This window comes from Lepidochelys olivacea (assembly GCF_965140295.1).
Source record: "Lepidochelys olivacea isolate rLepOli2 genome assembly, chromosome: 4".
Lineage (NCBI taxonomy): Eukaryota > Metazoa > Chordata > Testudines > Cheloniidae > Lepidochelys > Lepidochelys olivacea.
The window spans coordinates 37,783,196-37,809,287 of record NC_140414.1 but is presented as its reverse complement, the minus strand read 5'-3'; the positions used below and the strand labels follow the sequence as shown (position 1 = coordinate 37,809,287).

The window sequence follows — 26,092 nt, the reverse complement described above, 5'->3', positions numbered from 1 at the left end:
GTAATATCGCAACTTTCATGTCTGTAATCGCGTGACCAGAGAGATTGAAGTGTTCTCCGACAGACACACCCCTGGAACCCCAACCTGGGATATTCTATCTACTACCCAAGATCCATAAACCTGGAAATCCTGGGCGCCCCATCATCTCAGGCATTGGCACCCTGACAGCAGGATTGTCTGGCTATGTAGACTCCCTCCTCAGGCCCTACGCTACCAGCACTCCCAGCTACCTTCGAGACACCACTGACTTCCTGAGGAAACTACAATCCATCGGTGATCTTGTTGGATCATATTAAAGAAGTTCTGTATTAAAATCACAAATGAGTTTGATTCCCCAGAGTTTAAATTCCAGGGTATTACTAATTAAGAGGTCTCTTGGTTTTTGGTATTGTTTCTCTCCCTCTATGTGTGAAACTTGCAAGCTGCTAACTGTGTTAGTACATTCTAAGACAGAGTCTGTTCTCAAAGCAATTCACAAGAGAGAGAGACTCAAAGCAATACTCTAACAACAGAAACAGCACCCAGAGACTCCCCACCCTTTTGTTGTATTAACAATTGTGATTAAAATAGAGATAGAGGATGTATGTGGATGGATGCTTGGTGTGGATAATAACTGAATGATCAGGGAGGTGCCAGCCTAAGAATCCAGTGTCCATCGGCTGAAGAAGGTGTCAAGTGGAAATAACCAGAGGACCCCACCCGGAGGGCAGACTGGAATCCACCCAACAGCCTCAAGAATGGGAGAACCAAAGAACAAGATAACATCTTGGAGCCGTCAGGAATGTGCTATCTGCTGATTGATTCAGCAACAGCATGATGAAGCAATTCCCATAGACTGGCATAGGAAGAAATTCCTATAAAAATAGACTCTAAAAAGTGAGAACTTTGGGGTCTGATTCTGCAAACCAACTTCCAGGAGCATCAGATGAGCATCTGACAAGGCCCTGCTCCCTCCTCATGTCCAGGCCACCTGGCCAGTGGCTTGGCATGAGCAACTCTAAGGCTGGTAACTATGATAACAACCTTGCAGAACCTGTGTGTGTGTGTGTGTGTGTTTGTATGAATGAATGTGTGACTAAATATGAGATTGAATGGCATGTTATAGCTATAACTAACTGCTTACTATGATTCTTTCTGTATTCACAATAAATGTGGTATTTTGCCTTTTTCCCTTTAATAAGATCCTGCTGGTTTTTATTTTATTGGTACAACATTTTGGTGGAGAATTGCGAAAGGGGGAATATTGGTAAAAAACCTCAGTTATTGTAAATATTGGTGTGCACACCGCCAGCTCTATTGAGCTAGGCATTTCTATTAGGTTAACCAGACCTGCTGGCCTCCGAGAAGGTAGCAGGAAAAACAGATTAAACCAGACCTGCTGGCCTCTGAGAAGGTAGCAGGAGACCTGCTGGCCTCTGAGAAGGTAGCAGGAAAAACAGATTAAACCAGACCTGCTGGCCTCCGAGAAGGTAGCAGGGGACCTGCTGGCCTCCGAGAAGGTAGTAGGGAAAACAGATTAAACCAGACCTGCTGGCCTCCGAGAAGGTAGCAGGGAAAACAGATTAAACTAGACTTGCTGGCCTCAGGGAAGGTAGCAGGGGACCTGCTGGCCTCCGAGAAGGTAGCAGGGAAGAACAGGTTAACCGGACCTGCTGGCCTCCGAGAAGGTAGCAGGGAGAAACAGGTTAACCAGACCTGCTGGCCTCCGAGAAGGTAGCAGGGAGAAATAGGTTAACTGGACCTGCTGGCCTCTGGGAAGGTAGCAGGGGACCTGCTGGCCTCCGGGAAGGTAGCAGGGGAAAAACGCATAGATTAAGCTATGATTTCAGAATCTAAGCTGTGTCACTTGCTAAGTAATACCAGCAGTGACAAAGAGATTGAAATATCCATGTTAAGATGTTTAAAAGAAAACAGGGTAAGCCAGTACTAGAGGGAGGAATGGAGTCAGAAGGAACTCCAACCTCACCTTTTGTTAAAGAAATTACACCTTTTAAACAAATCCTTCAAAAATTTGGGCACAGTCCTTGGACTAAACAAGCCCTAGCTGATGTCTGCACTATTTCGGACCTAGAGGATAGATTGGCTCAGTATATCCTCATATACAAACCTTCTAGTGCTGCCAAAAGAGATGCAGCAGCAATTTGGTTGTTGTGGGAGGCATGTAAGGATTCTTCCCTCCGCTTGTCTTCATGTAAAGAGGAAAAGGCACAAATGGAAAAGGGAGCAGACAATTGGAAGGTGCTGGCTACAAATACCCAAAGCCAGCTGAAAATAGTGAAAGAGGCACTCCAGGAATACAAAAAGAGTGAAAAAGTTAACTCTGCAGAGGCTGGAGGGAGGCAGGTAAAGGGGGAGAAGGTCCTATGTACGGCACCACCAGGCATAATTACAAAGAGAAAAGAGAGTAAAAAAAAAAAAAAAAGTTAACTCTGCAGAGGCTGGAGGGAATTAAGCAGTTAAACTTTGTATTTCACCCAAACAACTTTTAACCGAAAATGTTAAAAAGGAAAAGTGTTAGAGCATTCTTGGTTTCTTTGCAGCCATTCTGAAAGAAAAATGGGCCCTTTTCCAAAGGAATGTCTGTAAATTAGCCAGGCAAAAATAAACTATCTGATTAAAATAATTTGACTGGACAATTTAGTCAAATTTGCTAAAAGAACATAAGAGGGTTCTATTGGAACTTAACTGCCTCAAATGTATAAAGGGAATGTAAGATGTAAAAAACAGAGCAGTGTGGAAGGGATGTTAAGGAAAAGAAAATGTGTATGTATCTGTGTGTGTGTAAATATGTAAAGTTCTAAGGACCAGTTAGTTTTGTTTTTGTTTTAAATAATGCCACTAAAAATCCATTTGACTCTTTAATTCAAAGTTGCAAAACTGACAGACCTTTTTTGCTAGACACAGGTAATTAGTGTTGTTTGGCTTTGGGATTTGGCATTTAACCCTTAAAAGGTAACTCAGTGCTTTACAAAATTTAAAATGTTTTTAAGTTGTGGCTGCAGCAGGGCAGTCAAAATCAGGAGAATATAAAAAAAAAAATTTGGATTCTTTTTGGTTGTTTTTTGTTGGTTGTTTTTGTAACAAAATAGCAGATGAGAGTTGTAGTAAAAAAAAAAAATTAAAAAAAGACAGTGCCTCTCTGAAGCAACAGCAGGGGTGAGGTGCACAAAACAAAAAGAAGCAATGTTAGAAATACTGAGTCTTAAAATGGCTCTGAGTAATCAGACTGTCACTTTGATAAAGGTACATGAAAACTCTGTAAGCAAAAAAAAGAAATAGTGACACCTTATGTAAAAATGGATCTGGATAATGTTATAGAAGTTAAACTATGGAAGGAATGTGCATTTGCCCCAGAACATGTGCAGGGTATATTGTAGAAGGGGCAAAAGAAATGCAAACATACCATGCTACTTAATTAAAATGCTATTAGGGCTCCAAAGGGAGCCACAATAGGTTGGGTTTTCTTTTTCAGATTGCTGTGTGTTTTGGAAGCAGAAGTTAAAAGTAATCAAAACTCCGGTGAAAGTTGATTGTGTCCCTTTTAAGATAGAGTCTCTGAGCTGCTGATGGCTTTAAATCCAAAAGCAGGAAGTTTCTGTGAAAATGCAAATTACCTAAATGATAAAGGAAGGAAAGAACTAACAGCACAAAGGAGCTGCAGATAAAGGACATACCTGGTCAGCAAACAAATTGTCTAAATAAAAGGCATGGGATAACAAGATAATGTTAATAAATTTAATGATAATAAGTATCCCTGTAACAACATATAGTGTGTATGATTTTTGGAAAAATCCTTTAAGGTCGTATGGTAATGATGCTTCTCAGTTATTACCTGTAAATAAAACTTAAAGCTTAACACAGCAGGAAAAACATTATAAACTTGGTCTGCTGTATAAGAAGGAAAACTCAGGGATTTAATGACTAAACAGTGGGATAATTTCCCCATAACCCTTAAAAGATAAAAGCCTTTGAAACCTGGCCTGCCTATAGAACAAAAACAGGAAAATATGGGGGCAATTTTTCTGTTTTGCCTGCAATCAGCAAGGGTATTTGTAAAAGAAATATTTTAAGCAATAATCTGCCACCCCAAAAGGGGTAGAAACATGTTCTTTTTGTCTTTCAGAAAATCAGGAAAAGCTGCCAGCTGAAAAGCAACCCAATACCATGAATCTACTGTCACAATAGAAATTGTGTTCTGTGTTCTATGTTTTGTCTTGTGTTTTGTGTTGTTGCTAGCACTGTTGTGTGTTTAAAAAAAAAAAATACAGAAGACCTGCAGGAACTTAAAAATAAATTAAGCTTTCTGTCCCAGCTACAGGACAGCCTGATACAAAAACAAGTACATGCCAATGTAGACTTGGTCTAAATTGGTCTGGGTAACCTAAAAGGCCAATGGAATCTTTAGTAATGGCTTAATACTACCATATGGCTTATCCATAAGAAAAAAAAATATTAGAAATAGGAAACTACACAGCCATAGCTATGGGATGCACTGAAATGCAGATACTTGCACTAGCTACTTTGGAACACAAAATGTTCTGGGTCATATTGGGAAATATTAAGGGTTTGATGCATTTGTTAAAAAAGAAAGAGATCATTGTTTGACACTTATCAATATGAATGGATGCAACATGTTTCCACTATTGTAAACCAGACTTGTTAATGGGAGAAATTGTTGTCAAAATTGCACACCAACAGTCCCTGGAGGCAAAGGTATTGAAGGTTAACCCACTCCCCATATTACACATGGGATCCTTTTGGCTACCCTGGACCTTGAGCCAGTGGGCTGGGGAGGGAAGGAAGCTATTGGACACTAGAGGTTGTACCGAATGGACTCCTCAAAAGTGGGTGTGCCTCACCTTGCCTGTTGCCCCAGAACCTTGTAGTAAAGATACATCACTAGGATCATGTATGTGGCATGAATTGGAATCACAAACTCAAATTGCCTCACAGTACTTTCTCTTTAATAGGCTACATAGAAAGTGACACTGACGATTATAAATCTTAGTGTCAAAAGGGGGATTATGTTGGATCATATTAAAGAAGTTCTGTATTAAAATCACAAATGAGTTTGATTCCCCAGAGTTTAAATTCCAGGGTATTACTAATTAAGAGGTCTCTTGGTTTTTGGTATTGTTTCTCTCCCTCTATGTGTGAAACTTGCAAGCTGCTAACTGTGTTAGTACATTCTAAGACAGAGTCTGTTCTCAAAGCAATTCACAAGAGAGAGAGACTCAAAGCAATACTCTAACAACAGAAACAGCACCCAGAGACTCCCCACCCTTTTGTTGTATTAACAATTGTGATTAAAATAGAGATAGAGGATGTATGTGGATGGATGCTTGGTGTGGATAATAACTGAATGATCAGGGAGGTGCCAGCCTAAGAATCCAGTGTCCATCGGCTGAAGAAGGTGTCAAGTGGAAATAACCAGAGGACCCCACCCGGAGGGCAGACTGGAATCCACCCAACAGCCTCAAGAATGGGAGAACCAAAGAACAAGATAACATCTTGGAGCCGTCAGGAATGTGCTATCTGCTGATTGATTCAGCAACAGCATGATGAAGCAATTCCCATAGACTGGCATAGGAAGAAATTCCTATAAAAATAGACTCTAAAAAGTGAGAACTTTGGGGTCTGATTCTGCAAACCAACTTCCAGGAGCATCAGATGAGCATCTGACAAGGCCCTGCTCCCTCCTCATGTCCAGGCCACCTGGCCAGTGGCTTGGCATGAGCAACTCTAAGGCTGGTAACTATGATAACAACCTTGCAGAACCTGTGTGTGTGTGTGTGTGTGTGTTTGTATGAATGAATGTGTGACTAAATATGAGATTGAATGGCATGTTATAGCTATAACTAACTGCTTACTATGATTCTTTCTGTATTCACAATAAATGTGGTATTTTGCCTTTTTCCCTTTAATAAGATCCTGCTGGTTTTTATTTTATTGGTACAACAATCTTCCTGATAACATCATCCTGGCCACTATGGATATAGAAGCCCTCTACACCAGCATTCCACACAAAGATGGACTACAAGCCGTCAGGAACAGTATCCCCAATAATGTCACGGCAAACCTGGTGGCTGAACTTTGTGACTTTGTCCTTACCCTTAACTATTTCACATTTGGGGACAATGTATACCTTCAGATCAGCGGCACTGCTATGGGTACCCGCATGGCCCCACAGTATGCCAACATTTTTATGGCTGACTTAGAACAACACTTCCTCAGCTCTCGTCCCCTAACGCCCCTACTCTGCTTACGCTATATTGATGACATCTTCATCATCTGGACCCATGGAAAAGAAGCCCTTGAGGAATTCCACCATGATTTCAACAATTTCCATCCCACCATCAACCTCAGCCTGGTCCAGTCTACACAAGAGATCCACTTCCTGGACACTACAGTGCTAATAAGCGATGGTCACATAAACACCACCCTATACCGGAAACCTACTGACCGCTATTCCTACCTACATGCCTCTAGCTTTCACCCTGACCACACCACACGATCCATTGTCTACAGCCAAGCTCTGCGATACAACCGCATTTGCTCCAACCCCTCAGACAGAGACAAACACCTACAAGCTCTCTATCAAGCATTCTTACAACTACAGTACCCACCTGCGGAAGTGAAGAAACAGATTGATAGAGCCAGAAGAGTTCCCAGAAGTCACCTACTACAGGACAGGCCTAACAAAGAAAATAACAGAACACCACTAGCCGTCACCTTCAGCCCCCAACTAAAACCCCTCCAACGCATTACTAAGGATCTACAACCTATCCTGAAGGTTGACCCAACACTCTCACAAATCTTGGAAGACAGGCCAGTACTTGCCTACAGACAGCCCCCCAACCTGAAGCAAATACTCACCAGCAACCACATACCACACAACAGAACCACTAACCCAGGAACCTATCCTTGCAACAAAGCCCGTTACCAACTGTGCCCACATATCTATTCAGGGGACACCATCACAGGGCCTAATAACATCAGCCACACTATCAGAGGCTCGTTCACTTGCACATCCACCAATGTGATATATGCCATCATGTGCCAGCAATGCCCCTCTGCCATGTACATTGGTCAAACTGGACAGTCTCTACATAAAAGAATAAATGGACACAAATCAGATATCAAGAATTATAACATTCATAAACCAGTTGGAGAACACTCCAATCTCTCTGGTCACGCGATTACAGACGTGAAAGTTGCGATATTACAACAGAAAAACTTCAAAACCAGAGTCCAGCAAGAGACTGCTGAATTGGAATTCATTTGCAAATTGGATACAATTAACTTAGGTCACCTTGCATTAATGACTTAGCCACTCCCAGTCTCTATTCAAGCCTATTTCCCCTTGTTTTCTAACCCCCCCTCCCCCCCTTCCTCAGATGTTCTTGTTAAACCCTGGATTTAAGCATAGAGGACTACTGCTATGTTCCTGGGTTAGTCAATGACTCATGGTTTAGCAAGATTGCGCATAAAGAACCATTTTAGACAAGTGGAAGATAACACAGTATTTCTAATGTCAACATATGTCTCTTGAATCTTGTATACCCTAGCATTTTATACTGTCCATCAGAAGATGACTGAGAGCCAGGTGAGAGATTTGATCATGGGCCTGATATGCTCACAGTGGCCTAAGCCATGGAGAAGGTTAGATGCTTTCTGGACCATCTGGAGTTTGTGCATAGAATCATAGAATATCAGGGTTGGAAGGGACCTCAGGAGGTCATCTAGTCCAACCCCCTATTCAAAGCAGGACCAATCCCCAATTTTTTGCCCCAGATCCCTAAATGGCCTCAAGGTTTGAACTCACAACCCTAGGTTTAGCAGGGCAATGCTCAAACCACTGAGCTATCCCTCACCCCAAAGGCTTCACATTCAGCTGTAATCTAGCCTAGATGTGACAAATGCATGGTCCCTTGTGATCAGCTTATTATCCAGGAAGAAGGGATGAAGTTTCCTTGTGAGCTGGAGGTGAAAGAAGACATTTTTTTAGAAACTGATGTTTCCTGCTCATTCAAGCTTACTGAGGCATCAAAGTATCCTGAGGCTTTCTACCACATTGATGAATCGTGGCTGTGTACCTTCAGTGGAATGTGGATACTGTGTCTTATAGTTTTCAGAGTAGCAGCCGTGTTAGTCTGTATTTGTAAAAAGAAAAGGAGTACTTGTGGCACCTTAGAGACTATCAAATTTATTAACGCATAAGCTTTCGTGAGCTGCATCCGATGAAGTGAGCTGTAGCTCACGAAAGCTTATGCTCTAATAAATGTTAGTCTCTAAGGTGCCACAAGTACTCCTTTTTCTTTTTTGTGTCTTACAGTATTTTTCAGGGCTTCTTGAGCTTTGGCATGTGTGATGGGACCAAACTCAGTCAGGTGCAGTGGAATGGATAATACTATCTGGTCAGTGCTAGAAGCTTCTTTCCCAGGTAGCCCCATATGTATTCAGTCGACCTTGTCAGCAAAGTATGCAGACTGCTCTTCACATCAGTCGATGCTTAAGTCTGGTGTATAGGATGTGCAGTCTGGGTTGAGAAGATGGTTTACTATGCAATAGAGCTCTCATAGCCATGATTCTGCTCGGTCGTTTGTGGGGGAGGAGAACGCTCATTTTGCCTTCTTTCCTGCAGTGGCATGTATTTGTATTGTGCAAATCTTAATGAACAGCAAATAAAACCAGCAGCTTTTGTGCCATGTATATTTGTTTGAGCTTCCTTTTCACGTAAACTAGTTCTTAGAGATGGCATTATTTTCACTCTTGTCTATAGAGATTTATTAGTTCCTTGTCTAATAATTGGCCAGACATTCCTCCTTTTTTCCATAACTGCAGGTGCTTTATCACTTCTCTGTCCCACCTTGATTTCTGCAAATGATACCTATGATCTGTCATGCAGTTTACTCAAATGATGCCAGTTGCATAAGATGCAGAGAACATTCCTTTTTGAAACACTAAGAACAAACTGTCAGCGAATTACAGAAGCACCAATCTGTATATTAGTTGCAGGAAATGGAAGAATTTAGGAATAGATTTATATTCATGCTATGTTTTTGCAAATGACTTATTTTAAAGCTGTCTGCACCAGTTTTTTGCCTGTGTCAAAAACAGAACACAGCTAAAAGTTTTGCAAAAAGGGACATCATAATCTAAAAATTATAATAGCTGACTGACGAATGTTTCACTGACTTCAGTTACTAATACGACTGGAACACTTGGTTGGATTCTGAAACTAGCCATCACTGGAGAGGAATTAATTTTCTAGTGAAATTATATGGTGTTCCTCCTTTAAATATTTATCATTTTTCTCTAAGATGGTGAATGGACACTTGTGTGTGTCCTGTACATCTCATGGAATCTGTTACACAATATACATTTTTAAAATAGACATGGAATAAGAAAAGGAGTACTTGTGGCACCTTAGAGACTAACCAATTTATTTGGTTGGTTAGTCTCTAAGGTGCCACAAGTACTCCTTTTCTTTTTGTGAATACAGACTAACACGGCTGTTACTCTGAGACATGGAATAGACATTTAATTTTTATTTAGACTTTAAATGATGTAGATTTGGATTTTGGGTTATAGCAGAAGTCTATCATAGTACTTTTATTGTTGCTATCTGACTGCCATGTCAGACATCTTGAACGAGGAATAAGGAGGATAAGGCTAGGGGGAGACTGAGGATGACAATCAGTATACCAAGAAACAGAAGAGGAAGCTTGAAATTTCTTCATTTGGGCAGTTTTCTCTTGTGAAGACTTTAGTTCAAGTCCCAATCCTACAAACACTTATATACATGTGTAACTGTATGCACAGAGTGTTTGTTTGTTTCCATTGAATTCAGTAAAACTTCTTGTGTAAAACTACTTCATGTTAGCGTTTGGATTGGTGCACTTGTATTATCCACTATTTACATGTAATATTTAAATTTGTGCCAGTGCTTTGTGGTAATCAAATTTGCTTGAGAAGCATATTTTGCACTGCTTTGTTAACCTTGCTAAAGTCTCCTGTGCAATTAGTTGCTTAAATTCCAAAATGAATGAATGTTCTCTCTTTCTGCATAAGTAAATAAAGTTTAAAAAAATTTTACATGCCCTGACACGAGCTAAATTTGTAAATGACAAATACAGTACTAATGAAAAATTGTATTCAGTTCAGTGATAAATAGTTACTCTGTAGTTGCTAGAGTTTATACCATACTATATAATTATAAGAGTTCAGAAAAAGGTTCCTTATCAGGGCACTTAACCTATGCAAAAATTAATACCTCTAGCCAACTTGTTGGCTAGCAATATATCAAACTTTTAGAATAAATTTGGTTTTCAACTGAATAAAAATGATTTAAGATGTATACCGCTCAGAGAGATTCTGCAACAATAAAATATTACCTTGACCATATGTTCAGCAGCTGAAAAGCATTTTGAGTGAGTACTGAATTATGATTCTTTTTTTTTTTTATGTAGGACATTGTACCGGTGGATGCCTCTTATGAGGTAAAAGAGCTGTATGTGCCAGAAAACAAGCTGAAATTGGCCAAAAGTGATGCAGAGACTCTGCTAACGTTGGAAATAAATAAGGTAGAGGAGTAATGGTATTGTGTTTCAGTGATTTGATTTCTGAAGCTGAAGCCAGAGTCTAATCTGTCAATTCAGCAGGTATAGCACAGTACCTAAACTAGTTACACGCTGTAACTTTTTAAAGATTGCTACAACATCCGCTTTGCTGATCTTTTGTTATCTTTGAGTCTCCATGACCTCAAAACTAATTGTTAGCATTTAAAAAAAATTTAGTTAATTCCCTTAACATCTCTATGACATGAGTCGGATGGTCTGGATGATATGTTTTCTAGTTTCCTAAACAAAGCAGTCTCCTACCTGCCTTTTATAGATAGCTTTTTGTACAAGTTCTTAATTATTTTACAAATGTCCAGGCTTTTTTATTTTTCTTAAAGACAGATTTATACTATAGAAGGTGACTCTTTGTAATTTCATCCTTTTCTTTTTATTAACTAAGTTACATTTTTTTTTCCCTGTCACTTATTTTTCTTTTATGCTTTTAGCTATCATGACCTCATGCTGCTTTTTCGCTCCTCTTGGCTTCCCTGCTGGATGCCTTGACCTACTCTGTTCTTATTTGATTAATTTACTACTCTTCCAGTTCATATTTGAGCCAGTCTTTTGAAAACACAGACTGGCTGCTTTTTGTTCCTTGTATTCTTCTTTTTTTCAGAGGAATTGGGCCATGAGCCAGCAAAGCACTTAAACACAGACTTAACTGTAAGCACATGAGTTTTCCTTTTAACTTTTTAATGAGCTTACTAGTGCTTAAGCATATGCTTAACTTTAGGTGCTTTGTGGGATCAAGGTCTCAATCTGTCTTGGAAGGATGCCTTAAGATTTCCAGTCTTTTTTTTCTACACCTGTGGATTTTAACACTTCCTCTCACTGCAGTTTATTAGATTCCTTGCTCTGCTGCCTTCTGTGAAGTTATCTGTTGCTTTTCTGAATTAAAGTAGCTTATTGGTCACTAGTACCAAGCTTCCTTAGTCTTGTATTGTAAATTGCTTCCTCTCTCTATTGGTAAGAAATAGATCAATCTAGAAAAAAAATCCCCCCCCTCCTTTATTTTTGGGTTACTAAATACCAACACAAGCTGTGGGAGAAATCTGCATCTTAATTGTCTCAACATGAGGTAAACAAAGTAGTAAATATTAGTCATGTACTTGTATTACATGCACTCTTGCACAACGGACCTGCCCAAGCTCAGCAAGCTCTTCCTTGTGAAAAGCTCTTGACTCAGTCTCATTAATGTGCATACAGAAATAATAAAACAGTTGTGATACATCTCACTGTGTGGCCTTTACTAAGTGTTAAGGGAGGAAATTCCCTGTAAACTGATATCAGTCTTTTAAACTAAAATAAGTGGTAGTCTGATTATTATGAGGCTGACGGGAGGGGGCGGAGTCTTAACTGCTTTTTGCTATAAAAATACCACTTCTAATTGATTAAAAGACTTTTAACAGTTACGCCCAGGATTATTTTTCTGTTTTATGTGTTTCCCTCATCCTCTTGCTTAAGAATGTAAGTAGCCCTATGTATAAGACATGGTCTTGTTCATTGCAGAACTATCTGAATTCTGCTAATTTGAACTACTAAAGGCCTTCAGTATGCAAACTAATTGCAATTCATTTATTTCTAGCATAGCATTGGAAATTCAGCTAATACGATGCTGGAAATGTGAAAAGTAGCTCATTTATAAATTGTGAGGAGGAAAAAGGCATTTTTTTTCTGTGAAGAGACTGAGATCTGTGCTAATGATGATTAATGCTCTCTATTAAAAGCTGATCTGTACTTCAGATTTAGTATGGAGAATATATCTGTATTCTGAAAAAAAAATTCTCGAAGGTTACTTGGCTCAGTGCATGGAGTTCACTGGTGTCAGCATGTGTATGTCTGTCTCTTTACCAGGTGGATATGCAATGGGTGCAAGTACTGGCAGAAGGTTGGGCGACACCACTTAATGGCTTTATGAGAGAGAGAGAATACTTGCAATGCCTTCATTTTGACTGCCTTCTGGATGGTAAGGCATTTCAGTTTAAAAATACTTTTTAAAACCACCTGAAGCACACAGCTCTGTAGCTTTGTTGTGGTACATTGATTTGCCATGTGAGAACTGTATTAGATGTGTGTCCTCTCCTGAGGACAGAGAATCAAAACTTGCAAATGATTAAACTTAATATGAAATAATATCTTGCTTTTAGCTTCTGCCTTCTTGTTACTGGATTAGTTTTATAAATGAAAACCTTCCACAATTAATAATTATCTTCAGCAGTGTATATGTCTTTCAAACTTTCCTATTCACTTTTGAAAAACTTTGTCCTTCTCCAGTCTCATTAATTTTTGGTATTCAGGATTACTGATAAATAACTGTTAGTATGTAGCTCTAGACCAAGATTGTCTAAAGACATGTTCTGTGGCTGTGCCAGAGTGAAGAGAGTGCAAAGTGATTCTCTGCTGAGGCTTGGAGCCATGGCAGACAAAACCAAGAAGAAGGTTCAGGCCCTTCTGGTCCCCTTTGAAGCTCTGCTGGACTCCAGCCTGTCTGATTTTGCTTTTGCCTCTTACAGCTCCCTTTTGCTACAGAATTGACTCCCGTCTCACCATTTCCTGCTGTTATTCTTTGTCTGCCATGCTGCCTCCAACAATTGTTACTCCTGTCTTATCCCAATGTTCCAGATACCTCTTTTAAATCCCCATATTTCTTTTACAAATCTCTCAAATGCTAACCTGTATAATAAAATGTTATCACCATTCCATTATTTCATACTCTTCAGGTTTGCACCACCCTCTGAGACTTCTTTCTTTCTTTCCATACCATTCCATTTCTTTGTCTCTCTGCCCTGTAAAGCTCATTCGTATAGAGACTTCAGCTTCTTTTTGCATCTTGTATATGACTGAATGTACTGTTTAACAAAACATACATCCTTTTGTAGTGATACTATAAATGCAGATAAAAAGTTTAGTGAAAAGAGTTTTTTAAAATGGTGGAGTATTTTAATATTCTTTGGAAAAATATCTGGTTACTGTTTTTGAAACAGAATGTATCTCTGTCTGTGTAGAGCTGTCCTGCAATTCTGTTCTTTTGTCTGGTTGTATCTGTAAATGCAACTGCTTTCAGTTTTGCCTCTGTTTCTTTCTTTGATTCTTATTTAGGTCAGACACATGGAGAGAGTAGCAATGTAGGGAACATGTGGGAAAAAAGATGTTGGGGTGAGGGGTAGAAACAGCTGCACCCCTGTCAGTACACCTACAATCTTTCCTTTGATCACAGATTTTTCAACATTTCAGAGGCCTGTAGTTTCACAGATGGTCATTTGAGGGCAGGTCCTTCAGTGAGAAAAGAAAAGAAACGTCAATTTTCAGATTGAAGGTAGAGAGGAAATATAGTGCCTAAGGAGGTGATAGCAGCCATTCGGCAGTGTGTGTTTGGTGGTATTCATTTTGAAACATGCCTTTTTCCCAAATCACTTCTTCTGTTCACCTGTTCTGTTCCTTACATTTTTCTTACATTTGTGTATTAGCAGTTAATTACAAGCTAAAATTATTTTGTAACAAATAACAAAATGCATTCCCCCATTTTCCCCATTCTTTGTGCGAATAAAGTTTACTTCAGCACAATGCAATTTCGAAGCCTGTAGCCCCAAAACTTTTCCTTCATGGCTTTAGTTTGCAGCCCTAGACTTGTCATAGTTACAGAGCAAGCTGCGCTTTAGACCCCTTTACAGTTCTTCTTGAGTACACACCTCAGGCAACAGGCTATGCTGCCTTCACCTCTCTAGGTGGAACCCCATGGTTCTATCACTGCTACACTGGATCTTTGGGGTGCGGCCCCCACTATGCCCAAAGGCTACTTAACTTCCAGGGTGTTTGTATGCATTTTTTAATGCAATTTTGAAAAGTTGTAGTAAATCAGGGTTAGCAATTTTTGACTGTCAAGTGAAATATTAATTATTTAACATTGTGTTTTTGTTTTTTTTTTGTTTTTTTTTTTGCAACCAAACCTTAGTGGTGGGCAAGTAGACTGGCTGATAAAAGGTTTGACGCTTTTGCAACACAGTAAATGTTTCTCTTTTGTACAACTAAGTGCTTAATAAGTGCTATTTTATCCTTTGTTTGCTTTGGAAAACAAAGAATCTGGATACTAAGACTAAATTCTGAGTGCAAGTATGCGACACACCTTTCATTTCAGATTATATGAGAGACTGGGAATAAAAAATTATTGCATGTTCTTTTCCAGCCAACTTCATCATTTTTAACTTTCTGACTCTAGGGGCAGGTTTGAAAGGTTTCTAAAATGTATTGTCCAAAGATGTGAGTTTACATAGGGCCAGTGGTGAATTCCTAACCCCACTGAATTCATTGGCCAAATTCCCGTTGACTTCAGTGGGGACAGGATTTTGCCCTAGGTGAATACCCTGGAGTTTCTCATTATTATGGTAAGTATGACATTAAGACTTCAAGCTTTTTCAGTTAATTTACAATAACTAGTCCACTAGTCTCTCATAACCTAATTCCCTTATTGTTGTCAAGAAAAATAAGACTTCCAGCATGTGGTAATGAAGTAAATCTTTAAAAATGAAGTTCACATGTAGTTTTAGAATTGACATGCTCTGGGCTAGTTTTGTGGGAAGTTGACAGTTGATAAGATTGCAACTAAACAAACATATGCTAAATGTCTGACCAACTCAGTTGTCAATCTGTTTTGAAACATATGGGTTCAGGTAGTTCAGTCTGAAAATATGTTGATTCTCTCAATATTATAGTAGTAAAAACTTAACTTTTGAATTAATTGAATAATATACACTAGCTGATTTGACGTTTTTGACCACTTTCCATCACATTGAACTTGCCCAAGCATCTGAAGTACAACTAACAAAAATGTTAGTGGGAACCAGAGGTTAAAATGCAGATTTGTGCCCAAATGATTTTTAGATGATCTTCTGATTTAAAAGGCAACATTGAACAAGAAGTGAAGAGCCTCCTTTTACTCCCTGAATGTCAGTTTTGGAACCACATACCCTAGTATGTAAGGCGGTTCTGGCAGCCATAAAACATGGACTATCTTTAGACTCCAAATATTTGTGTCTAGTATCAATCTTTTGACAGATAGTTCTGTCTGTGTAGATTAGAAGGTTTTGGTACCACTTTCATTAGTGCACATGTTGATTGTGTCACAACCAATTTTTAAACACGCTGGTTCCTTCTCAAGACTTGGTGCCTAAATTACTGTATAGCTACCTTGTATCTCATAGAGGAGCACAATCTCAAGTATTTTATTCTAAAATTTGCCCCTTTAGCACCAGTTAAGTGTAATTACTTGAACTATGTGTCATGGAATGTATAGCTTGTATTATAACTTGTTAGAAAGAGAAGATTGGGTTTGCATATGCCATTTGGTCACCATTTGTGAAGTGTGTATTCTTTATCCTACAGGAGGAGTTATTAACCTATCAGTGCCTATAGTGCTGACAGCTAGCCAGGAAGACAAAGAGAGACTGGATGGATGTACAGCTCTTGCACTGGTGTATGAGGGGCGTCGTGTGGCCATTCTTCGTAACCCAGAGTTTTATGAACACAGGAAAGAGGAACGCTGTGCCAGGCAGTGGGGAACAATATGCAAGGAACATCCCTACATCAAGGTTGTTTGAAAGCTGTGTTATCTAGCTCTAATTAAAACTATCCTTTTTGTAGAGTTATAGTTGCAAGTGGAGTAGAGTTGACACCAGCAACTGTTTACCTGGACCAAAAATTCTTTGCTCTTCTGTTTAATTTTTAGACAGAAGTAAAGCTTTTACTGTTCGATGCAGCTGATCTCTATTGCGTACTCTTCACTTGTTAGTGTGGCATTCTAAAATGAGTGGATGATCTACATGTGAAACGCATAGACTGTGCCACAGAATCAGCAATAGATCAGAGAAGAGAACTTTCTCCTTGGGTACACTTAGGAAATGCAGCCTTCTGTTTAAGGTGGGCCCAGATGGGTCATCAAAACTACTCAAGCAGCAGATGAACATGGTGCATATGGGGTGTATCTATCCTCCCTGAATATATAGTGGATGGTTTTGAAGGTATTGAAACATTTAGTGTTCCCTCTCATAGGGATAATTAACTTTCCTGTCTCCTTGCACTCTGCCTACCACAATGCGTGTTCTGATCATTGAGTAGTCTTCGTGACTGTGTCTTAAGGTTTGTAAACTCTGTTCGTTAGGGTTTGTAAGCTCTATGTGGATACTGCATTAAAGATTACCTGGGTTATCTCCAGTTGAGATGTTTTTTGAATAGTCTTGTTGGCATGCTGATGACTCAAAACCAATGTATTTTTTAAAAACTCAGACTAACTGTGAGTTTGTCCTAAAAAAAGGAAAAGTTATTGATACATTTAAAAAATCTATACAACTAATACTTGCACAAATTTGAAAACTGCACACTGCCCTACTTTACATTAACCTTTTAAATAATATAGTGCCATAGAACATTCTTGCGGGAATATGACTATATCTGGAATATTGCATATTTAGCTGTTGCTAAAATTATTTCAATGATCATGCATTCCATCCTGTACAATGACAGGTCCGGTGGATATGACGGATGGATGGTGAGATTGCAAGTTCAGTAAAAGCTGACAATTATATCGGTTAAAGAAATCCAAGACAATGGAATGCATACAACAGGTGAATGCCACCTTATAGTATGCCACCAATCGCAATATGACTTGGTTAAGATTGGTGTAGGAAATATGAGCCCTCTTCTCATGTCTGCTCAGCAGCTTTGCACCATGTTATCAGCCCAGAGCAGTGGATCTGGCTCCTTAGAATTCCCCTTAGTTAAGAGGACTGTCTAGGTGTCAGAGCTGGTATAGCAGTTCCTATGTTTTTCACATGCCCCTTTTTTTCTGCCCTTGGGCCTCCATTTCAGCGGGCTTTTTAGCATTCTTAAACTGTAGTGATCCCTAGCTGTTGGAATGGTCCCTTTGGAGAACTGGAAGCCCGATATAAGTTAGATTTGCCAACAGGTGCAACTTGGCTGGAGCAGATATTCTAGGCTTTGTTACTTCAATATCCTGATTTGTGTAGGTTTAAAAAAAAAAATCCTTTATTGTAACATTTTGAATGCAGATGTGGCACAAATTTTGTATTCTTCAAATTCCATAATGCTGGAATTTAAGGATAAATTTATTCACACAATTGCTCTTTTGTACAACAACTGGGCAGTTACTGGCTCAGTTGCTCATTTGTGTATCCTTGCATAAAGGCAGCTCTAGCCTTTCAAGAATATGAATTTCATACTTAGATTTCCACGCATACACTTCTGCTCTGTCTTCTTAACATTTGTCATAAATTAATATTTGGTGATAAAGGATGAGATGACACTATTTCTTAAAAGTTATAAATAAGTAAATACCTGTTATGACACAGATCAATAAAAGTCAAGGCAAAATAAATCTAAAAACTTTAAAAATCCTTAAGATTTCAGTTTTAGTCACAAATGTAATTCATTGTAATGGATGAATAGTCAATCAAAACTTTATTTCTTTATTTGCTACTAAATGCTTGTTGTTACTTATTGATTTTGGGTTGACCAGAGCTTTTGTAGGCTTCATTCCAATACTGGGAGTAAGAAGTTTGAACAATTAAATGGCATGTGTCCTGAAGTAGGAAGCTTCCCAGGCATCTACACCTTTTGGCTGTGGATGTTGCATAATTACACTGGTTAAGATGTTAGTTACTTTTCATTTCTATGCAGCATTTTGAAGGGAAATACACGTGCCAGTCACGGATTAGTTATTCTCACCTTCTTTGCCCTACAATGTAACTGATTCAGATCACATTTCAGTGATTTTAAAAATTACCACTTAGACTCAGAGAGTCTCTATAAAATAGAATGAACTCAAAACAGATTTTAGCAATTGCATTGAAGTGCAGTCCTTTAGATGTTCAGCTGACAACTGTCTTCTGTAACTGAAGTGTTTTTGTTTTAATTTATATGCTGACAAAACCTCTTCCACTCTTTCTTCTAGATGGTGATGGAGCAAGGGGACTGGCTTATTGGTGGAGATCTACAAGTCCTTGACCGTATTTATTGGAATGATGGTCTTGATCAATACCGTCTCACTCCTGCTGAACTAAAGCAGAAATTCAAAGAAATGAATGCTGGTGAGTCACTTTTGTAGCTGTATCCTAGTATTCTCCATATTATCCAGAAGCTTACTGCTGCAAGACTGGATGGGCTTCTTGCCCAGGAGGGACAAACATCATTTGTGGGACATGTATTTTGAAAATGTTTTCAGTATCTTGGAAAACTTGAAATTCTGTCTTCTAGATGAAAAATGGGCAGACATATTCTTTAAAATTTGGGTGAGCTGTTACTTGCCCAAGGTATCATAGCAAGTCAGTGACCATTGAAGACCTGTCTTCCCAGTACCCTTCAGAAACCACTAGACGGCTGCTCCACAACTACATTCTACAACTCAGGAAAAGAAGAGATAACATTGGCTTGTGGTGCAGCATGATTTTAAATGATCATAAGGAAGATGTACACTAAACCTCTCCCCAGTGTGTTCCCAGCTGGATAAAAGAGTGCAAGTCTGATTGATTGATTTAATTCAGTTCTTCAGAAAGAATTCACTAAGCCATTGCAATATTGAGCCAGAAACGTAATCTTCAACAACAAGCAAGTGCCTTTTTTCTCCTTCCAGATGTAAAAGAGAGCCTGACTGTTTTGAAAACTTTGTTTTTGTTTGTTAGAAATAATGTGTGTCCACACACACACCCACCCTTAGAGGACTGGATTAGCTTGACTAACTAAAGACTGAAATCTGAACTAGTTGGAGAGGAAGCCATGTTGTGTCAGGCTGTCTAAATTTAGCTGTGTGGGTGTGTTAATACCTGTGAAACTCAGACTCCTGACAAACTCTTGGTGGGTTGGAGGTTGGGTACGTGGCTTTTTTCTGTGAAAGATTTGACATCCCTGATCCTTCAGTTGAATGCCAAGAATGCTCCCTCTTCAGTTCCCAAGTCCTCAAAGAAGTCCTCCAGCAAAACCAGGGAAGACAATTGGTATTTCTGATGGCTTGAAGGGCAAAAAAAATCAAACCCTTTCTTAAAAATAAAATCTTTCAGACTCCTCTGTACATCATAAAGAACCCGCCCTCCCTCTCACCCCCCCAAAAGCACAAGTATAGTTTTTTTTTCAGGTCGCCTTTGATGACTGCCTTTTAAATGAGCCAAATATTATTGGTGTTCTGTAATTCTTTGGAATGCTTTTATAGTGTTTTTCCTTACATATTATCTTCATTGCCTTTTACACTCTTTTAATTAAAATCTATTCCATGCTGCTCTTTGGGAACAAAACACATGAGCCTTGCAAGGAAACTAGCATAACAAAAGGTATTGGAACTTTTTTAGAAGTATTTGGGATCCAATTACTAGCTTCACATCAGAGAAAAGTAACCATTGTGTTAGTTTATTTGTTTTCCGTTTTTAGAGGTTCCTGTTAGATAAATAAGTAACAGACCAAGTGGTAATGGCTTGGCAGTAAAGTTGTTTGTTCTTTGCTCTTCTAGCGGAGCCACAACAAACGGGCTGCTAAGAAAGCACTGTAAGGTGTGGGAGAGGGAGGTAAAAGATGGAACCCAAATCAGCTATACAGAGTTTGAGATATAGAATCCTTACTTTAAGTCTTAGTTATCCAGTGAGCAGACAAACAGTTGTCTGACATCTGAAAAACCTGTTATCCTGGCTTCATTATTTCCTTATAACGAGGTGGTGGTGCTACTGTGCAGTCATGCATGATCCTCATGTCCTTCATTGATTTTCAGTGGAAGGAAAAACACTGTGGTTTTTTTGGTTTGATGTATTGTTGAAATGACTTTAAGGTAATATTAACTGTAGTCTACCTATGTCAGCTGCTTACACTGCATAAACTCTACTATGGTGATTAAAGGTGGAAGAGACCTATTAGGTTGTGTCAAATCCCCTTGTAAAAGGTAGGCTACATTCCTTTTATAGTGGGGGCAGGAGGAAGGGAGGGAAGAGGCAGGAAACGAGAGGGGATATTAAAAGAATTCTGCTGACATCTCAGATAGTCTGTAGACTGTGTGCTGCCTCAGGTTTGTGATCTGGTTATTCTGTAGACTAGTTCATTAAGACCTCCGTGTCCAAAGAACTTTCGTGTTCTGGGATCACTGCTAATGTGATGCCTGTTTGGTAGAGTTCAGCAGCAAGCTACTAGATTTGGATCACTCTGGCAGCTTTATGTTCAACAAATGCCATTGCTGTTGCTTATGGAGAAAAGTTTGTGCATTCTAGATAATAGGGGTGCATTGGTTCCTGTATTACATAACATTTTCTTCTGTGGATATTATGTATACCTAAACCAAAACCAGTATCTTAAATTTCATCCAGAATCCAATCGGTAGAGCCTTGAGCAGATACAAAATTTATATCCGCGGATATCTGCGGAGTTGCAGGGCTCTACCTGTAAATGAGCAAGTCCAGCAGGGCCATGGCCAGCAACCGTGACAGGAACTGCAGCATCAAGTCAGCTGCCACTTGCAGGAGCCAGGGGGGAAGGATAGCTCAGTGGTTTGAACATTGGCCTGCTAAACCCAGGGTTGTGAGTTCAATCATTGAGGGGGCCATTTAGGGATCTGGGGCAAAAACTGGGGATTGGCCCTGCTTTGAGCAGGGGGTTGGACTAGATGACCTCCTGAGGTCCCTTCCAACTCTGATATTCTGTGAGTGCTGAGCCTGGGCAGCTCCTCTGGCATGGCTGTACCGCCCCTAGCCCTACCCACTGGGCGAGCTGTCCCTGGTCATGCTAGTATATGCAAGTGGCTAGCACGCTCCCAGACAGGAGATGTAGACCACTGCGTGGGAGGGACCATGGGACCAGCCAGCTTTCTATGGACCCTGGTTTGAGAACCTCTTGGTAACCAGTACAGATCATGGATCACAGCTGCAATGTGCTCTTGGAGAGATGCCCCACTCAGTAAGCAGACTTGTTTTTCAGTCTATTTTTCTGAATATATTTAATGGGGAGTAGCGCTGTGTAGAGCTCATTGCAGTAGTCTAATTTTCTGAGTGATTAACGTCATTGTATAGGCAATCCATTATTGACACAACTCGATAACCAAAACCTGGAGTTATTTTTTGCTTCTGCCTTGTGAGTAAGGTGTGAATCCATGCTGATTGGCTAGTTCGAAAATGCTGATAAAGTACATAAAGCAGTGATCACAATTTAACATTGTTGAATCATGCAGTCTACTGCTCATGGTCTGAACTTCACAAATAGTAACTCTAACCATTTTGGCCCTTTTTTCTTCCCATAGATGCTGTCTTTGCATTCCAGTTGCGCAACCCAGTGCACAATGGCCATGCTCTGTTAATGCAGGATACCCATAAGCAGCTTCTAGAACGGGGCTACCGGCGTCCAGTTCTGCTCTTGCATCCACTTGGTGGCTGGACAAAGGAGGATGATGTTCCTCTGATGTGGCGTATGAAGCAACATGCGGCAGTACTGGAGGAAGGAATATTGAATCCAGAAACAACAGTGGTGGCCATATTTCCATCTCCCATGATGTATGCTGGACCAACGGAGGTAGATAAATTGTGAGAGTATAAAAACAATGCCAGTGTTACTCTGTAATGCTTTGTATTATTGCGCTGTGTATTTTTTTTTTAAACTGGCAGTTGAGCCTTTAATAATAATCTTCTCTTCCTTAGCAAACAGCACCACAGAAATCTCTTTCCTATTCAGGCAAATATCTGTTTCTATGCAGTAATGGGTTTAAAGTGGGAGATGGGAGACAGAGCAGTGTCAAATTTTTAGATGCTGTTTCCTTTTTTCTGTTAAAAAGACATGATGATACATATCTCTTCACCTTTTCTTTTTAGATGAAGTTATAAAGTCTTTTAACATATTGAATAATTGCCAAAAAACAGGGATTTTAGAGATCCTAGTTTTATGTCCCAATTAAAATTGGGACAGTGGGGTGGGTGGATGAGTGTGTGTCTTTGGCAAACTTAATCTAGGGAGAATTGCTTTACGGCGTTACATAAAAATGACTATGAAATAACTTTTGGCAAGATTTTATTTAGAGGTTTGCATTCAAATTGAACCCTCTAGAGGTTGTGGGATACAGTGAAGAGAATTAAATGTTGACATTTGGGGGAGATTATTTGGCTCAGGGGACATTGGTTCTATATCTCATTACCATTTTTTTTTTCCTTCGGGCCATGGGAAGTTCAGATCCTGACTAGGTTCATAGTAACTGAAAATTAACCATCTGATGGCGTTGTGATGGACTTAGTCTAGTTACTGTAGACAGGGAGTCCACATAGCAAAAATCAGCAGTCACATTTAATGTTCGGTTACCTCTCGTTGGCAGGCAAGGTAGTTATGGAGACTGAGCTGCCTTTTCACCCACAGAGAAAGGTAGCTCCAGATCACAGTTGAGACGTGTTAGCTAGGCACTATGGGAAGCTTGTGCTGTTGCTTACAGTGGATATGTTGCCACCTTTCACTAAAACTAGATTCATGCAGTTTAAAAAAATTCTCTCTTTTGACATTAACAATGTTATTGCTTTTGGCTGCTACTTGTACTCTGTTGTGGTTTAAGAAAACCAAACACCTGTAAATTAAGTCGCTTATGAATACAGTGTCCCTGTTTCCATGTTTTCCAAGTGAAAATCTTGAGTGTGTAAGAGGGATTTGAACAAAACTCTACCCACAACCTTCAGTCGTGATACTGAATAAAATAAGAAACATCCCCTAATTTATGCAGCATTTCCAATGACCTCAGAAAGCAGCCTGCCAGTAATGTATTGTAACCAGCTAAGGGAAAAAAAACACTCTTCCTTTAATCATTTTCTGTAGGTCATTTAGAAGACATTGGTACCAGATTTGTTTCTTTAGCGCAAATGATTTACAGAACAACAGGCAGCTGTTAAGCCAGTATGGTTATCAACAGGATGTACATGGTTTTCCAGTCTGTAAAGATTTAATGGGCATGTTTTGTAGGCCTCAATTTAACATTTTTGTACTTTAAAAACCTCTTTTTATGGTGTGTTGGGTAACCAGCTAGGAAACTATATTTGCAGTCCTGACAGTTATCTCTGAAGAAAAAGAATCAACTCCAAAAAGGGCAAATGCCATATAAAAACCTTAACTGCTTCAACCACTGGGGAAGATGAGCACATTGTCAAGGAATATGAATGCATCACACTTGGACAATAGTTGCTGATTATGTTCTTGGCTCTCACGCTTACACTTTATATGATTCTAAAGCTTTTTGAAATTATTCTAATGAAACATCAGTTGTATCCTCCACCAGGTCTCATTGTGGCTGAGATTTCTTGGTTGTTGTTAGCAGTATGATAGTACAAAACAGGGGTGGCCAACCTGAGCCTGAGAAGGAACCAGAATTTACCAATGTACATTGCCAAAGATCCACAGTAATATGTCAGCAGCCCCGCATTAGTTCCCCGCCGATCAGCGCCTCCCTCTCCCTCCCCCACCTCCTAATGAGCTGTTTTGTGGAGTGTAGGAGGCTCGGGGGAGCGAGGGCATGGCAAACTCGGGGGAGGGGATGGGAATGGGGGGGGGCAGAGCCAGGGGTTGAGCAGTGAGCACCCCTCCTCCCCCGCCTGGCACTTTGGAAAGTTGGCGCCTGTAGCTGCTGTCCTGGAATATACAAGGAGCCGCATATTAACTTCTGAAGAGCCACATGTGGCTCCGGAGCCACAGATTGGCCACCCTTGGTATAAAACATAAAATTTTCCTTTAGAGATCAGGAAAAGCCCAACAGCTATAGTGGCCCATCTGCATGTTGCTTGTGTAAGTGATGGTGTGTTCATGGTGCAAATGTGTAAAATAGACTTCAGATGCTTTGTTTGTACCCATAGCTCTCATCAGCAGTGGAATCCGGTACATGTGCTGTCTAGCTGTGGTCAAGGTGAAAATTCATACCAGTTGTACAGTGGTAATTCTGTAATTAGTTCCTGGTTCCAGTATTTGCACAGTACTTTGATACTATATGAGCTCCCCTCTTAAACGTTAAATCCTGTGTTTCTTGCCATGTTAACACTTGCAGTATAATTCAATGCAGAATACAGTGTCATGCATAGTTACCTAACACACAGGATATTCATCTTTCAATAGGAGATCTGTGTATGAAGCAGCTGCAGAAGCAGGCCTTTGACTCTTAAAACTGTAAAAATGCGAATTTACATTTTTGCATGTAAATGTTTGGAATAGGAAGATGATTATAGGTGTCTGCAGAAGTCTGTTTAAACCTAACTTTTTGCTGACGCAATTTTTATTTCTAAAGTTGCATGTTTCTAATGTCACAGTAACATAACAGTCTCACTCTGATCTTCTGTATCACTTTTTTTTCTCAGTGGTTGCCTGGTATTTTTCTTTTAAGACATTTTAATTACTGTCTAACTCAGTGTGTCTATTTTATGTTATGTATGTTAGTTTATAGTTATTTTTATGAGAGGATAAGAATATAGTTTTAAAAATTTTGTGTTCACACTATCAAGTGCAATATTCTGTAGGCTACACCCTTGGAGTCTTAAAAGGTCACCTGCCCTGCAGGGAATTTTCTAACTTGCAGGGTGAATTCTATTGATTTCCTATAAAAGACCCACTCTTCCTCAAGATAGGTAGAATTTTAAGGCATCAGGATTGTACACTGAATGAAAACATGCACATGCACAAGGTGCTGTACTTGTTAAGCTGTATTTAATTCCCCCCCCCCACCCCCCGTTCCCATCAAAAAGTGTGAAGGTTGACAAACATGAGAATATTTCCTGTTAAGGGGATAAATTGATATCCGCTGAACTTCTCTATCATTTTCAGTCAATTACTTACTATATAGTGTACAGCTAAGCCACACACTGAAAATATTACAACTAACAATGAAAGAAGAAAATTTGCTTAAGAACTAATTGTATAACTGGTTATACTAGAAGCCACAGAACTGCTGCTTGGTTACAAAAAAATCTAGTTCCATAAGAGCCGAAGATAATGAATCGAAAGGTGTTACTTTGTCCTATCAGAGATTACATCATAAAAAGACTCCAAGTGGTTTTACTCTTAACATTACTCTTACTCTTAGATTGGGATTTCAAAGGTGAGGGAATTAGGTGCTCAACTTGCAGTGAAATTCAGTGGGATTTGGATGCCTAAATCCCTTAGGCTTATTTTGAATATTAGGAAAATATCTAAAACATACATGGAATCACACGATATGTTACACTTTGGAATCTAGTGAGTATTACTTGCAATCTTTCTATCCACCTATTATTTTAATGAGGATTATCTACAGACAGACATTAAACAAGTTCCTCACTTCTCTAAAAACAGTTCTCTGTGTTTGGCTGTAGAAGAATGTCAGTTCTGTTCAATGTGGCATAGTCTACACAGAATTTGCTTTTTAAAGAAAAAAATTTCTGCCTTCAATAAATAGCTTAGCAAGAGGGGGAAAAAATGGCAAAGTTGAGCTGATGGAATGAGTGAAG

At 39.5% G+C, this 26,092-nt stretch overlaps 1 protein-coding gene across 2 annotated transcripts in view; it reads left to right on the top strand.

Moving 5' to 3' along the window:
• Positions 1–26,092, top strand: part of PAPSS1 (3'-phosphoadenosine 5'-phosphosulfate synthase 1) — an 80,193-nt gene that overhangs the window by 37,308 nt on the left and 16,793 nt on the right. For both annotated transcript variants that reach the window (XM_084626816.1, XM_084626817.1), the window contains exons 6-10: positions 10,473–10,586; positions 12,477–12,588; positions 16,002–16,207; positions 18,586–18,721; positions 21,898–22,166. In XM_084626816.1, the coding sequence (XP_084482942.1) occupies positions 10,473–10,586; positions 12,477–12,588; positions 16,002–16,207; positions 18,586–18,721; positions 21,898–22,166 (837 nt within the window). The remainder of the gene's footprint in view (positions 1–10,472; positions 10,587–12,476; positions 12,589–16,001; positions 16,208–18,585; positions 18,722–21,897; positions 22,167–26,092) is intronic.